The 13925-nt window shown below is 43.9% G+C and overlaps 1 protein-coding gene across 1 annotated transcript in view; it reads left to right on the forward strand.

Moving 5' to 3' along the window:
- Positions 1–13925, forward strand: part of TMTC4 (transmembrane and tetratricopeptide repeat containing 4) — a 66611-nt gene that overhangs the window by 11231 nt on the left and 41455 nt on the right. Inside the window, exons 3-5 of the mRNA XM_029210450.1 lie at positions 3361–3476; positions 4615–4831; positions 9440–9527. Of these exons, the coding sequence (XP_029066283.1) occupies positions 3361–3476; positions 4615–4831; positions 9440–9527 (421 nt within the window). The remainder of the gene's footprint in view (positions 1–3360; positions 3477–4614; positions 4832–9439; positions 9528–13925) is intronic.

Consider the following 13925-nt stretch of genomic DNA (forward strand, 5'->3'; position numbering starts at 1 on the left):
CACACACACACACACTCACACACACCCCATGCGTGGTGCATCCTCAGCAGCAGGCGGCGAGCTGGCTTCTTTGTCCTTCGCGGAGAGCATCAGGACAGCCTGCTGACAGCTGCGGAGGACCCGGATTGTGCTGCCCGCAGAAGCTGCAGTTCCTGCTCATTTCATGTTTGGAGACTCAGGTTTGCTGAGTCGGCAAAATCCCAGCCAGTTTTGCTCACCAGTAGGCGCGGGGGAAATGATATTCTCCTTCACTTGCTGACTAGAGGTAGGGAAGAAGAAATAGGTTTGTGGGCAGGGAAGAAAAAAGATTTCAGCGAGCTGAAAGAAAATCAGAACAAGAAACTTGGAGGCAGGGAGAGCCCAGAGGAGAAAGTACGTGGAAACAGCACAGGTTAGAGCCTTTGTGACAGTCTCACCGCTCAGCACACACTCTGTGTGCGCCTTAACGGGAGAAGAGAACTTGAAGGAGTTTACTAATCTCTTTCTCTAGTAGGTGAAATTGTAGCATCTCTTTGTAACACTGTCCTTAAACGCTCCTAAAAGTTTGAAGTCATGGATTTCCCAAATTCGGAAAGAGTCGTTTTCATGTTGAAAGTGTTGAGAAAAATTCTCTATGTAACAGACAGGCATTCTGTGGGCCGGGGAGGAGAGGGTGAGGGGTAAGGAGATGACTGTTTTGCAGATATTTTATTTGTAACGTACTGTACAAGATTTTCTGATTTTCTGGATTTCGACAGCAGACTCCAGCCTTGTTGATGTTTATTTTGAATCCAAGTTCTTCACTTGTAATTTCCCTCAAGTTCACCCAGCAGTTTACTGCAGATGTTTCTGTTTCAGTTCTTTTTGAAACAGTGCTTAAAACAAGAAGTGTGTAGCTTTAAGCAACTATGTCACATGGGTGACTTAATAGCTATTAGAATTGCTTTTCTAACAGGCATATGAGGCTATGCCTTTATTTTTAAAATTCCATTTGTTGAGAGTTTCTTGACTCTTCCACTCTAATAAAGTAGGGGATATATAAAGTGTTAACTCAGGACCCATGTCGAAGAACTTTGGTGAGCGAGGCAGGGGAGACAGGAGCTATGTCGTACATCAGATGCCCAGGTATGAGGTTGTAATTCTCTTTCCTTCCTGTGAGGAAAGGCAGATGAAGCCATTTTGTGGCCCTACCGCACATTGTCTTGGCAGTGTTTTCTAGAGCATCACACGGTGCCCCTTTGTTAACTTGCTAGCCCCCTTTTTTGCCTTTCCTGTTTAATGAAAGGCCCTCCTCTGTTCATTGCACCATGCCTACAGTAATGTGAAACAGGCTGTTACTGGATTTTATTGGTGTTGAAGACTGTTTTCCAGATGCTTCCTTGTAGTGTTGAGTTGCCTTTTTTCATTGAGATGATGATTTTCTTTGAGACCGTGGAGTTAGCAAGAATTTCAGACACGATACATCTTTTCCATAAATCATTAGGAGGAAAAATTAACCTTTCTTCCTGTGGCGCACCCTGCTCTGTGTAGGCTACACCTAATCAAATATTTAGAGCTTTGCTGGTGTTCATTTTCTGCTCAAATGGAGGGAAAGATCTTCTGCTCAATTCCTTCACAACTGAGCAGGTACTTCTGGGACAATGCAAAAGTTCATGGACTTCCAGCATGGTAATGGAGTAACCTAAGTTAGTGGGTGGATCCCACGACCTTCATGAAATATCAAATCAACTCTGAGAGGGAGGTCCAGACACTCAAGGCCTCTGAAGCTGATACCCAATGGAAGTGAAATTCACCCTCAAAGTGGGTGTCAGGTGACCAGCTCACCTCTGCTGCCTGTCCCCAAGCTTTTCCCTTTGAGTCATTAAGCTCCTAAGTAACAAATACTCACTGAATGCCAGTGTGTGTTGGACACTGGTTGCTCTCTTGGGCTGCCCATGATGTGACACACTTCTTCCATTTGGGGCCTTCTCCATCTTCAAATACTTGTGAGCTGCAAAGACTGTCCAGTTTGGATGCAGACCCAGGCAGAGGTGCTCCCATCAGATACGCCCACCTGATGGAGCCAGGGGCTAGTCACACAGAGAAGAGGGGTCTGCGGGCAGCCAGGCAGCCTCAGCAAGATGTGCGGCGGTCTGATTTGTTGGTGCCCTTCGGGCTGCACAGCCCCAAACTAGGTTTTCCAGCCCACCTGGGAGTCGTTGGGCCTTGTGATCTTTTTTAAGGCGTTCCTTTTTTCACTTAAGTTAATCAGAGTTGTTTTGGTTACTGCAGTGAAGAATCTTGACTGCTACACCATGCAGTGCTTATTACATCATAATTTCTAGATCCTAAAATGTTCCTGTTTAATTGTGCTGTGAAGAAAAAATTAACATTCAGTTTTGATACCTACTGCAAGTGCCTTTCTTCTTGTTAAACACAGTTTAAGTAATCTAGTTTCATATTTAAATGTAAAAAGAACAAAAGATTCATTTTAAAGTATCTGTAGTTCAGTACCAAGTTAAACTACCCTATACGGTAGGTATCATTTTAACATATTTAGTAATTTTTATCCTTAAAAATTAGATGGAAATTGTTTTTTCTGTAATTTTACTATCTGCTTAGCTCATGATCAAAAATGGGAAACTTTAAAATCTATATGCTTACTCTTATGTTTGAACTGGGATATTTTTGGTAAATTACCTTATGTATTGGATATGAGAGAGAGTAATAGTGATCTCACTTAGCTGTATGGTCCATTCATGCATTCCGCATGGATTGAGCACCTTCTGTGTACTCCCACCAAACGCAGGAAAGCCCAGGCCTCGAGGAGCCCCAGTCCAGTGGGGCAGACAGATAGGGGTCACATGATTATAAACTGCCCTGCAGCAGGTGCTGTGAGGACAGGCGCGAGATGCCCCAAAGGGAAGGGAATCGCATCAGCTCAAGAAGGTCGCAGCCCAGTGGCCGAGATACGAAGAGCGGAAGCAGCTGAGCTGTGGGGAGCTGAGGGGTGGCGGTCTGGGCAGAGACCTGTGCGTGCACAGCCTTAAGGTGGGTGGCAGCAGGAGTCGTGTGGGGACCAGATGAAGGCCAGGAGCAGAGCACAGAGTCTGCGAGATGAGCCTGCAGAATTCAGCAGGAGCCAGGGCACCACACACTGGCGTCTGTGTCAGGAAGTCGGCTTTGTCCTGGAAGGGGAGGGTGGGTGGGGTGACACGATTTGCATCTTGGAGGGATTACTGGAGAATAGGCAGAGGGCGCAGCGCACCCGCGAGGAGGCCCATCTGGGTCCTGGGTGAGGATGACGGTGGCTTGACCCAGGACTGGTGGGAGAGATGGAGAAGAGAGGACTTCCGCCCAGGGTGAGGGAGGAGCCCTGATCCCTCTGGTGTGTTCCCGCAGGACCTCCGAGCAGAAACGCCCCTCGGGGACCTGTGGCATCATGACTTCTGGGGCAATCAGCTGAGCAGCAACACAAGTCACAAGTCCTACCGACCCCTCACGGTGCTGGTTTTCAGGTGAGGTGGGACAGGACGGCTGTATGGGAGGGGCACCCAAGGCTTGTGCCTGACGTTGTACCAGGTGGTATGTGACAAGGTTCCTGGGTCAGTGGTCCGGAGGGACGTATAAGCCACTCACTACGTGGGTCTCCAAGAAATACATGCTAATTCCAGCCATTAGGAGTTAGGTTGGAAGCATCGCTTTAGGGTGATGCTGCTTTGGCGATGCAGACGCTGACAGTGGAACCACACTGAGAAGATTAGCCTGGGTCTGGGCAAGGATAACTTGGTGAAGTGGTCCGTGTTTTTGCACAGTTCTTGGAGGTGGGACCCTTTGTGAGTTAATACTGAGGAAACAATATGTCAAGGCAACATGTAGCATCTAATGAAATTGCGATTTTTTTTCATTATAAAAAGCTAAGGTATAAATCCTCCTCCTGTGACCACATCAATATGCAAAACCAAAATGAAGCTTAAGACAGTCTCCCCACCCCCCATTAATCAGGGAGCTATTTGCATGAAACAGATTTGTTCGTCTCACAAAAGTTCCCATGCGTAGCTGTTTCTTGGATGCGTTAGATACCTGTGTGTAGATCTCTCAAAGAAGCATGGAAATGATGAATTGGAACCACTGGTGATTGAAAAGCAGCAGAAATAAGAATCCCTGACTATAAGGAAGTAGCTCCATTGTCTGGAAGGCTAGTGGACAAACTGTCAAGGAGTATTTGCTGGGGGTGGGGACCGGGTGGGGTGGGGGAATCAGCAAGTCACACGACTATCTTAAATTCGGGTCCCTATGGGGTAGCCTGAGTAATGTGTGGTCTGTTATATCTTCCTGGGAGACAGTCTTGCCTTTATCGCGCCTAAAAAACTATCTAGCTTTCCTTTGGCGTTTCCTCTCCAAGTATTTTCTGTCCCACTCCTCTGAGATGCCCTTATCTTACATTTTCTGCTCTGCAGTTAATTATGTTCTTACCTCTTCTTCAGCCTTCTTAGCTTGACAGGCATTATTTATCTTGACGCTACTTTTATCAAACTTGCACACTTTCTCTTCTCCCTTTGGTATTTTCATGCACCAGGGTTTTGCTCCAGCTGGTTCTCATTTTGTTTCGCGTGCTTCTGGACCTCTGGTGTGAACACCCTTCTTTCACTGCAGGATGAACTGCTATTTGTCGGGAGGCTTCCACCCCTTGAATTTCCACGTGGTCAACATCCTCCTGCACAGTGGCATCTCCATCCTCTTGGTGGACGTCTTCTCCGTGCTGTTTGGGGGCCTGCAGTACACGAGTAAGGGCCGGAGGCTAAACCTGGCCCCCAGGTCGTCCCTGCTGGCTGCCCTGCTGTTTGCTGTGCACCCGGTGCACACCGAGTGTGTAAGTATCGTCCGCCTACCGCCTCTGCACTGGTGTAAGGAGGACAGGCAGTCCGTGTATCAGCTCATTCCCTCGGATACTTGTATGGCTGTAGAAAGCCCAAGCTTTCAGACATTTGGAACGATGATTTGTAGGGCTAACAGGTCCCTCTTAGGGCAAACACAGGGTCCCCTATGGGCGAAGACTGTATAATGACCGTGTGGTATGATCTCTGATGATACTTTCTGTTTCCTTATATGACCAAATTGTGAAGGTATGAATGTTGAGTCTTGCCCAGCTTTGGGGTCTAAAAACCAGAGTCTGAGATTACTTTTCTTCCAGGTTGGGTCTGATGCAATTTTCCGATGTTAGCTGAGAGCTTTATAACTTCCTAAATACTTTCTTATACTTAATCTGATTGTCACCAAAACTCCGTGGGATCAGCTGGGGCGGCATAACAATTTCCACTTTACAGAAGAGGAGGCAGCCTGGGAGGACAAATTAAGGACTTACCCAGGTCAGTCACGTAGCTGGTGGATGCAGGGATAGAACTTAAGATCTGGTCATCCGAGCCCGAGCCCAGGAGAGGCCAGCGTGCTTTGAGTTGACCTGGAAAGCGGGTCCCCGCATCCTGCTGGGACTTGCTCCTGAATTCTCCCCACCTGGCTTCTCAGCCCATGTAGTCAGGCAGCTCCTGCTTTTAATCCGTTGAGCTGCTGCTGAATGTGTTCAGTGCAAACTCTGTTGGGATTTAACCAAACACTTGTGAGGTTTTCAGGAACCACCCTACCCCACTGCCATGGAACCCTTTGAAAATGTAAGTCAGCATGTTTGATTTTAGTTATTCGTTCTGTAAGTGTGAAGTACCTAGTATAAAATACCACATGGACCTTCTTGCTTCTCCATAATAGATTTCTGCATTCGGTATGTATTTAAATACCTGCGTTTTGACCAGTTGCATTGAGCATCTTGAAGTCAGTTTCAAAATATTGGGAGGAATTCCTGCCTTTAGCATCTGATTTTGTTAATATTATTAAACTATCTGTTCTTTGGTATTAAAAGGATTGCAGGATTGTTCTCATAACCTCCTTCTAATATCTTACTACTTGAAAGCTTTTTTAAAAGTCTCATAATTTTTTTACTTCGGCAGATTCAGAGGACTTAAGGGATTGGGAACTATGGTATGATAAATACCGATAGATAGATAGATTTGTGATCAAATTAGAATTTGTTTCCATGCAAGTTCTCTTTATGGTCTAAATAATAGTGTTGTGCACATTTATCAGAAATAAGGGAATTTCTGGCAAAAATACTGATTTACTGTTTTGGTCCTTGTCTAATTTTGTGTAATCTTAAAAAGCAAAATGAAATACTTGAATTGTTAACCAAAGAAATGTTTCTAAAATTCTGCTTTTAAATATGAGAAGTTAGTTTATAGAAAAATTTGAAATGCCGACAAGTATAACTGGATGTGTACAAACACACACACACACACGCACCCCCTAGCTAAATGCAATGTGGGAACATGTTAACCCAAGGGAGGTCCAGCTATAGGAGAGAAGAGAATATTTGAAAAATGTCTTCATCTCTCCTCTCCCTCCTTTCCATGAAAGCCATTCAAACTCAAATTATAAGAAAAAGTTATGGGTCATGGAAAAATAGCATTTCTAAAACAGATCATTTGTATGTTCACCTTTCCTCATTTTGGCAAATAGTCGGTATTCTGTTTTCATCCTCTCCATACCCCGCTGTTATTTCCCACTCTACATTTAACCCACTTAAACAGTGAGCAAAAACAAGGCCCACCCAAGGAAACCCTGGAAGGAGAGTTCCTCAGAGCTCTCTGGACCAGTACTGAGGAAGCACCCTGTGCTCTGGGCTGTGGGTTGAATCACCAAGGGACGGAGAAGAGCTAAGAGAGGGGGTTTCCTTACCTCTTGTCTGTTTAGAGACCAGGATGGAGGCCCCAGGGAGTTCCCTGAGGACACCAGTGTTATTGTAGGTTTTCCTTTTCCACCAAACATTGGTGAAAATTTCAAATTGCTTGAATTCGGGTGTCAAAGAGGGAAGCTTGGGTCTTCTTAATAACCCTGCCCATCCAATAAACCCAGAGTTTAACCTGAAGGAATTGGATGGTGAAACATTCCCCCTTTCCCCTTCCCCTCATTCCTTCCATGGCCCCAGTGCAAATTGTTCCCTGTGGGGAAACGCCACCACCTCCTGCTGTATGGATTCGGGGAGTTGCAGTGACTTCTCTAGAACACTCTGATGTGAGTGCTTCAGGTTATTTGTAAGAAAAAAAAAATAGCCTTTGTAAATAAATTTGCCTGAAAAGACATACGCAAATATCCGAAAAGAAAAATAAAATCTCTCCGTACCCATGCCCATTCCCCAAACAGTTAAACTCAGTGCCTCCTTGGGTAGCCTTTAAAATTTCTTTTCTATGAAATCTCTCTTTAATTACTATGCCAAAAATTCATTGAAGGACTAAATACTCTTTACTCTGAAACACTTGCCATACTTTTTAAAACTTGTTTTTCTTCATGTCAGACGATGTGACGTACATCGCTTAAGACTTGGGAGTATCTTCAATGAACCAAAGGCAGACTGTTTGCTTTAAAATGAGTTTATGATGTTCAAAGTTCATTTTAGTGGGAGTCTTTTTTTTTTTTTTTTGAGGTTTAGTTGATTTACAATATTATATAAGTTAGTGAGAGTCTTTAATGTACCTCAGCCACTCAGATAACAAGTGGTTTAGGCTGGCCTTTTGGGCCCCTATTCCTGGTGTTTATCCAAACCACTTCCCTCCCCCTCACTCAGTTCAAGAAACCTTGTTCCCTGACAGCTCCATATCCCCCAGCCCCTGCTTCCTCGACCCCCTTGCTCTAAGGACCTTTTTGGATACACTTCTCTGGGTTGGCTTTGCTCACTTTATCCTCTGAAAGGCTTTGGGATTCCCCGCCATCCTCAGGCCCTGTAGAGAGCCACAGCTCCCACCCATCTCTGGTCCTGATGGGAGGCCCAGAGCACCAGGCGCCCCCTCCATCACTCACCCCGGAGCTGCAGAGCGCATACCTGCTTTACCCTGAGCTGCTGTGTCCTCTGTCTGCTGCTTTCTGCCCCCCACCCCCGCACCTCCCAGTGTTTACAGAAGCATCTTTGGGATTCACGCAGCAATGGACAGTGACCCAGCACCCACTGTGTGCCCGGCTCTGTGTTGGGTCTCGCTGCATCCCCGATTTCACTGTGTCTCTGAGTGAGTGAGTTACAGGCCAGAGGATTCCAGAAGTCTTATTACATATTCACTGCCTTCATGAAGTAATTGTACCATTTAACCCTCTGGCATGCTGGCATACTTGGCTCAGATCTGTTGAACCTTTGTTTGTCCTTAGCTTCCTTCCCGGGAGGTTGTTTCATGTGCGTGGCATTCACAGGTTGGACTCAGCTGTCAATCTTCTTAGTGATTGCGTGACACCCTGGGCTGCCACGTGCCCCTCCGTCAGCAGTTCACCATCGGAATGGATGATTGCCTCAGACCGTCATATCTAACCAGCGTAGCAGGAAACTGCTCCTAAAAGGCATTCCTTTTAGCTATTGCTTGTAGACGCACCTGGGAATCATATGTAAATATAGTAATTTTCATATTCATTGTATACTCTCCCATCTCCATTTGTAGGATAGTCTTTACTCTGTGTCTGACTTATCATATATCTCACTTTAAGAAAAGATGAACTTCCCAGCCATTAAAGCGATACCTAGAGAATCACAGTGAAAGGTTTGACGTATGTCCCATCCAGGTGCTAGTTAGTCAAGAATGCCATGTAAACTAGACCAATACTCATGAGTGGAATTCTGGGTCTTTCGTTGCCATGAAAATCTGGAAAGTAATTATTGGAATAATCAGCTTCAAAGAAATGAAGCACAGATTTTATATTGCTTCATTGTCACTAAGGTGGAGAAGGGAAGGGCAGTCGTCAGATGTAGAAGATGGGGGGTGGGGAAGAAATGGTAGAAATTGCGTTCTTTTTTTCATCTTACTCATCTACCACTTTTGAAGTGTTCTGCTTTCCAGGTTAACCCACTTCATTGGTTTTGGTCTGAAGGGAGGAAAAGATGGCAGAGGCAGCTTTGAACGTTATCCCTGTGTCTTATTCTCTTTGCCTGACGACTTGTAATATGGACTTCCCACCTTTCCTTCATGTTTCCAATCAAGGTTTCTTTTTTAAATATCATGCCCTTTGAGCTGATACCATTTTCCAGTTGAAAATTCGCCGTGGGGACCTGATCAGAGCAGAGGCCTCTGGAGCTGTGGGCGCAGCGTGCTGAGTGACGGGCTTTTACTGCCCGTGGGCATCGCTGGCTGCGTGTGGCCCACAAAAGAACCCTCCCTGGGTTCGAGCCAACCCAGCCTTCCTGTGGAAGCGGCTGACCCAAGTCCTAGACGAAAAATGAAAAGAAAATCAGTTGTCAGATCAGACCACAGGGAAGCGTCACAGTTGCAGGGATTGTTTTAATAGATGGCCAAGTCTGATAAGGTTTTCATTTTCTATTTCTAAGGAATTTTTTTTGTATTTCCAAAGTTTTGTTTAAATGTTTTTTACATACATCTTTTCTTCTGCCCCTTTTAAGGTTGCTGCTGTTGTCGGCTGTGCAGACCTCCTGGCTGCCCTGTTTTTTCTGTTATCTTTCCTTGGCTACTGTAAAGCACTTAGAGAAAGTAAGCATGACATTTTGCCTTCTTAATTTTGCATCTTCTTCGTGTTTCTGTCCTGCTGAGCAGTGTTCTAACAGATGGGAAAATGTCGGTTTATATAAGTTTATTGCTTTGAAGGAATGTGGGTCAAAGATGTCAGCTCTTTTTAGTGATGTCTGTAACTCCATTGCTTTTTTAATAATACAAAGGCTTGTGCTTCGATGTTCACAGTATTCAGGGAGCACCTTGTTGGGTACTGTAACCCAGGGCTTCTGCTCTTGGTGCTGAAGCGGTTGTGATTGATTTTTGTGGTTTTTATTTCCAGCAAAATTGAAGGGGGAGGGGAAAAAACTTATGTTTTTTTTTTTAAACCTGTTGGCGAAAAACCTTGAAAACTGGTAAAATGTGTAGCCATGAATATGCACCTGGATTGTGAGGTTCTTATTTTATCATTGTTGCATCATTGACACTTACAGAGAAAGTCGTTGTTGGAAACAACAGAGTTGAAATGACCAGCTGTATGTGTGTGGAGGGGAGAGGGGGAATTGCCTGGTTATTAGTAGCAGTGCAGCCGTGCACTGATAGAATTCTAGGAGAATCCCTGTATAGCTCTGCTCATCTGGGTTCTGATTCCCTCCAAGTCAGATCATACCTTCCAGATTGCTTTGTAATGGAAATTGGATACAGTACATTCAGCTTACTTAGCATTTATACATGCTGGCCCCAGCAACGGTGTTATGCATTCAACTTCTGTTATAAAGTCAGTTCCTGACTGTAGAACTCTCTTTATATATCACAGTCAATTTATATTTGGGGTGAAGAGGGGAAGAAAAGGGAAAGTGAGAGGGGTGATCCCTATGGAATGCTCAAGCAGGGCGTTTCAGCTGACACTGATGTACCTGGGTTTCCTTGAGTCTCTTCCACAGTATTTCTCAAAGCTTAGGTTCAGTCCCCTGCCAGGCCTTAATGTTATTGTTCATGTACTAATGCTTGTACTTGGATTCCTCCGGTAAATTGATGTCTTATTCATAAGGAAGGGCAGACCACTCCTTCAGGATTTTGTGTCTGCTGGGGCTGGTGAAGTGGGGTCACTCAGGGTTGGTAAACAGGGGCCCATGAGCCAAATCCAGCCCCCAAGCTGACAATGACTTTTTCCGGTTTTAAATAATTGGGGGTAAAAATCCCACAAGAATAGTGTTTGGTGACATATTAAAAGGTACATGAAATTCACATTTCAGTGTCTATATATGAAGTTTTATTGGAACATAGGCACATCCATTTGTTTTTGCAGAGTTAGGAGTTTCAGCAGAGGCCTCCTGGCCTGTAGAGCCTAAAGTACTTACTGCCCTGTCCTTTGCAAAGTTTGCCAACCCCTGGGACATGACAGACAGGTAACTGTCACCATCCTAGTAGTTCCAAAAGGTTTTTTAGTATAGAGTAATAGGGAGTTCCCAGCAGGAAGTATTTTTACTTAAGCAGATGTTTGCTGTTAATATAATAGTTGCCATTTATTGACTATCTACTGGCACATGTGTGTGTGTGTGTGTGTGTGTGTGTGTGTGTGTGTATTTTTCTCATTTAATTATGTTACAGTCTTTAAGATAGGTTGACTGACTTTCCCTGTTTTTCAGATGTAAGACTCAGAGTTTATGTAACTTACCCAGTATCACACAGCTATTTATGGCAGAACTGGATTCACCTTTGAGTCTTAACTCACTTCAAAGCCAGCGTCAACTACATTGTGTTCTTCTGCTTCCCTGTACTCAAGGGACCAGCGAGGCAAGCCTGTCAAAACAATCATTAAAAATAAACAGGAGGTCCATTCAATTCTGTTAACGAATTGTTAAAATGTTAGGTGTAATAGCGCATCGAACATATGTGTTAAAAACAATCCCTTTCTTGTAGAGACACATGCTGAAATATTTATGGATGAAGTGGTATATAAAGTCTGGGATTTGTCTCAAAATAATCTGAGAGGAAGCAGGAAGCATGTTGGCATTTAGTTGAAGCCAGACTGGTCAGGAGTCAATGTTGAAGCCGAGTGATGGAGACATGAGTTCCTATATCAGCATCTCTACTTATATATGTTTTTCGTTCTTTACAAAAGGTGTTTTTTAAAAAGAGCAATAGATAACTTTTAACCCTTTATGTTTTTTCTACAAAAAGACTTAGGCAGGACTGCAAACTCTTCTAGGACAGGCTATACTGTTTTGATGTTCTAGGTATTCATAGTTATATACCTAGAACATCTGTATGAAACTATCCATAGTGTCCAAGGGTAGATTGAGAAGGGCGCCTCCTCCATCCTGTCCTGGACAGCTGAACACAGGGCTCAGGTTGTATATCTCAAAGTACCGGTTCCCTCAAACCTGCGACTCTACTAAGACACAGTGCAAGGGTGACTCCAATGGGCCCACACCTCCATGCTCACTCAGGACTGGGTCATACCCACCCACTCCCCATCCTCTCTTATTATTATTATTTTATCATACCACCACTTTTTCCTGTGACTCATCATTTTTCTGATATGGCAGAGTTTGGGGACAGCTAAATAGAACAGCTTCAAGAACAGAAAACAGTGGGGGTAACTTTCCTTCCCGAGACTGAAAGTTAACTTAGCAATAAGGCATGTCCAGCTCTTCTGGGCTTGGGATCTCCCCACCTGTGATGACTGTAAAACTCCCAAGAGCCACACAGCCCCCAGGGATCTGGGGGTGGGAGATGGGGAATTACACCAGCCCCAGCCGTTTCCATAGGTAATGGGAGAGGGAGCAGCTTCATTTACTTCTCACCATCGTATTCATTGCAAACAGTGGTATTGTTTGCATTGTTATGGGTTTTTTTTTGCATTTTCTGTATTTGTATTGTTATATTGTGTTCTTAAGATGGCAGTTAAATCTGAATTTGCAGTTAGGTAGGATAACAACTTATCAGTAGTATTTTTCTTGAAGAAAATTAAAAATTAAGTCTGTTGGCTTTTCTCCTAGACATCTCAAAAGTTTGGTGCAGTATCATTTTATTATTTTATTTTATTTTATTTTATTTTATTTTATTTTATTTTATTTTATTTTTTGTGGTATGCGGGCCTCTCACTGTTGTGGCCTCTCCTGTTGCGGAGCACAGGCTCCGGACGCGCAGGCTCAGCGGCCATGGTTCATGGGCCCAGCCACTCTGTGGTACGTGGGATCTTCCCGGACCGGGGCACGAACCCGTGTCCCCTGCATCGGCAGGCGGACTCTTAACCACTGGGCCACCAGGGAAGCCCTCATTTTATTAATTTTAACATATCTTCCCTTAAAGTAACTACTCCCTTATTCTGAATGGATTTCAAAGAAATCAAAAGAGCTTTTTGAAGAATGTACTAAATGTTGATAGATTCAACGTTCAAACACACATCATTTAGGAGATGTAATAAAATTTCTCACTACTTCTAAAGGTTGCTCTTATTGAAATTATGGGAAAATTATCAGAAGACTAAAAATTCTTCTAGCAAGTGAACTGATGCATTTAGTAGCCTCCTTTAATGGAGTGTCCTCACAGGATGGCGAAGAACTACAGACATGTTATATTATTTCCCTGGATCCTTTTGCTAACCTTTTCTGTGTTCCAATACACAAATGTACATATTCTGAACTATGTGTCTCTTTTTCATTCATTTGTAAATTATAAAATTATTTCCAAGAGCCATCCACACAAAAGATAGATTTTTAAAATAAGGCCTTTGGAAACTGATACCAAAGGAAAAAGTGCTTAATAGATGATGTTTTTTCAGTTAATACTTTGATTCATGAGAAATTGGTGAAGTATATTTTAGTACTAATGGAACTCTAGTATATTACCTCTTAGTAGTGATATAACCTTTCTTTTTTGGTCTGGTAGCATTCTTTTAACATTTATAGCATGTTTACTTTTAAATTGGAAAGAGATTTTGTAAAGAGATTGTTATAGGCCTTTAATGTTAAGTACGTAAATGTTTTCGAGAAAGCTCACCTGGAAATACTTAATGTTTGCACACCTGTGGCCATGGTAGTCATGGCTTCTGTGGAAAGCCTTTAAGAATATGAACAGATTTTCATTTGGTTGAGTTACTTGGAACAGTAAGAAGATGAATAGATCGATTAGGAAGCCTTTGAAGAAGCCTCTCCGTTGACCTCTTGTTTATAGGCTGTCCCTCCTTCCCATGCACTTGAACCCCCTTTAGGAAAAGGAAAGAGTCAATTAAAGTGGGACCAAGGGACCCACCTCCAGACTGGTACCGCCCTTTGCTGTCACCTGCAGCTTGTTTAGTCTTTGGAAAATGCAAAGCTACAGGAGGTTACCTGTCTGCACACAGCCAGACCTCAGTGTCGTGCCCCGGAAAGTTATTATTGGTGGTGGACTTTTGTGTCTTCTCTGTCCCCTGACTGTGTCCACCTGCCCACG

This window comes from Monodon monoceros, unplaced genomic scaffold (assembly GCF_005190385.1).
Source record: "Monodon monoceros isolate NGI ecotype Baffin Bay Population unplaced genomic scaffold, NGI_Narwhal_1 Super_Scaffold_8, whole genome shotgun sequence".
NCBI lineage: Eukaryota > Metazoa > Chordata > Mammalia > Artiodactyla > Monodontidae > Monodon > Monodon monoceros.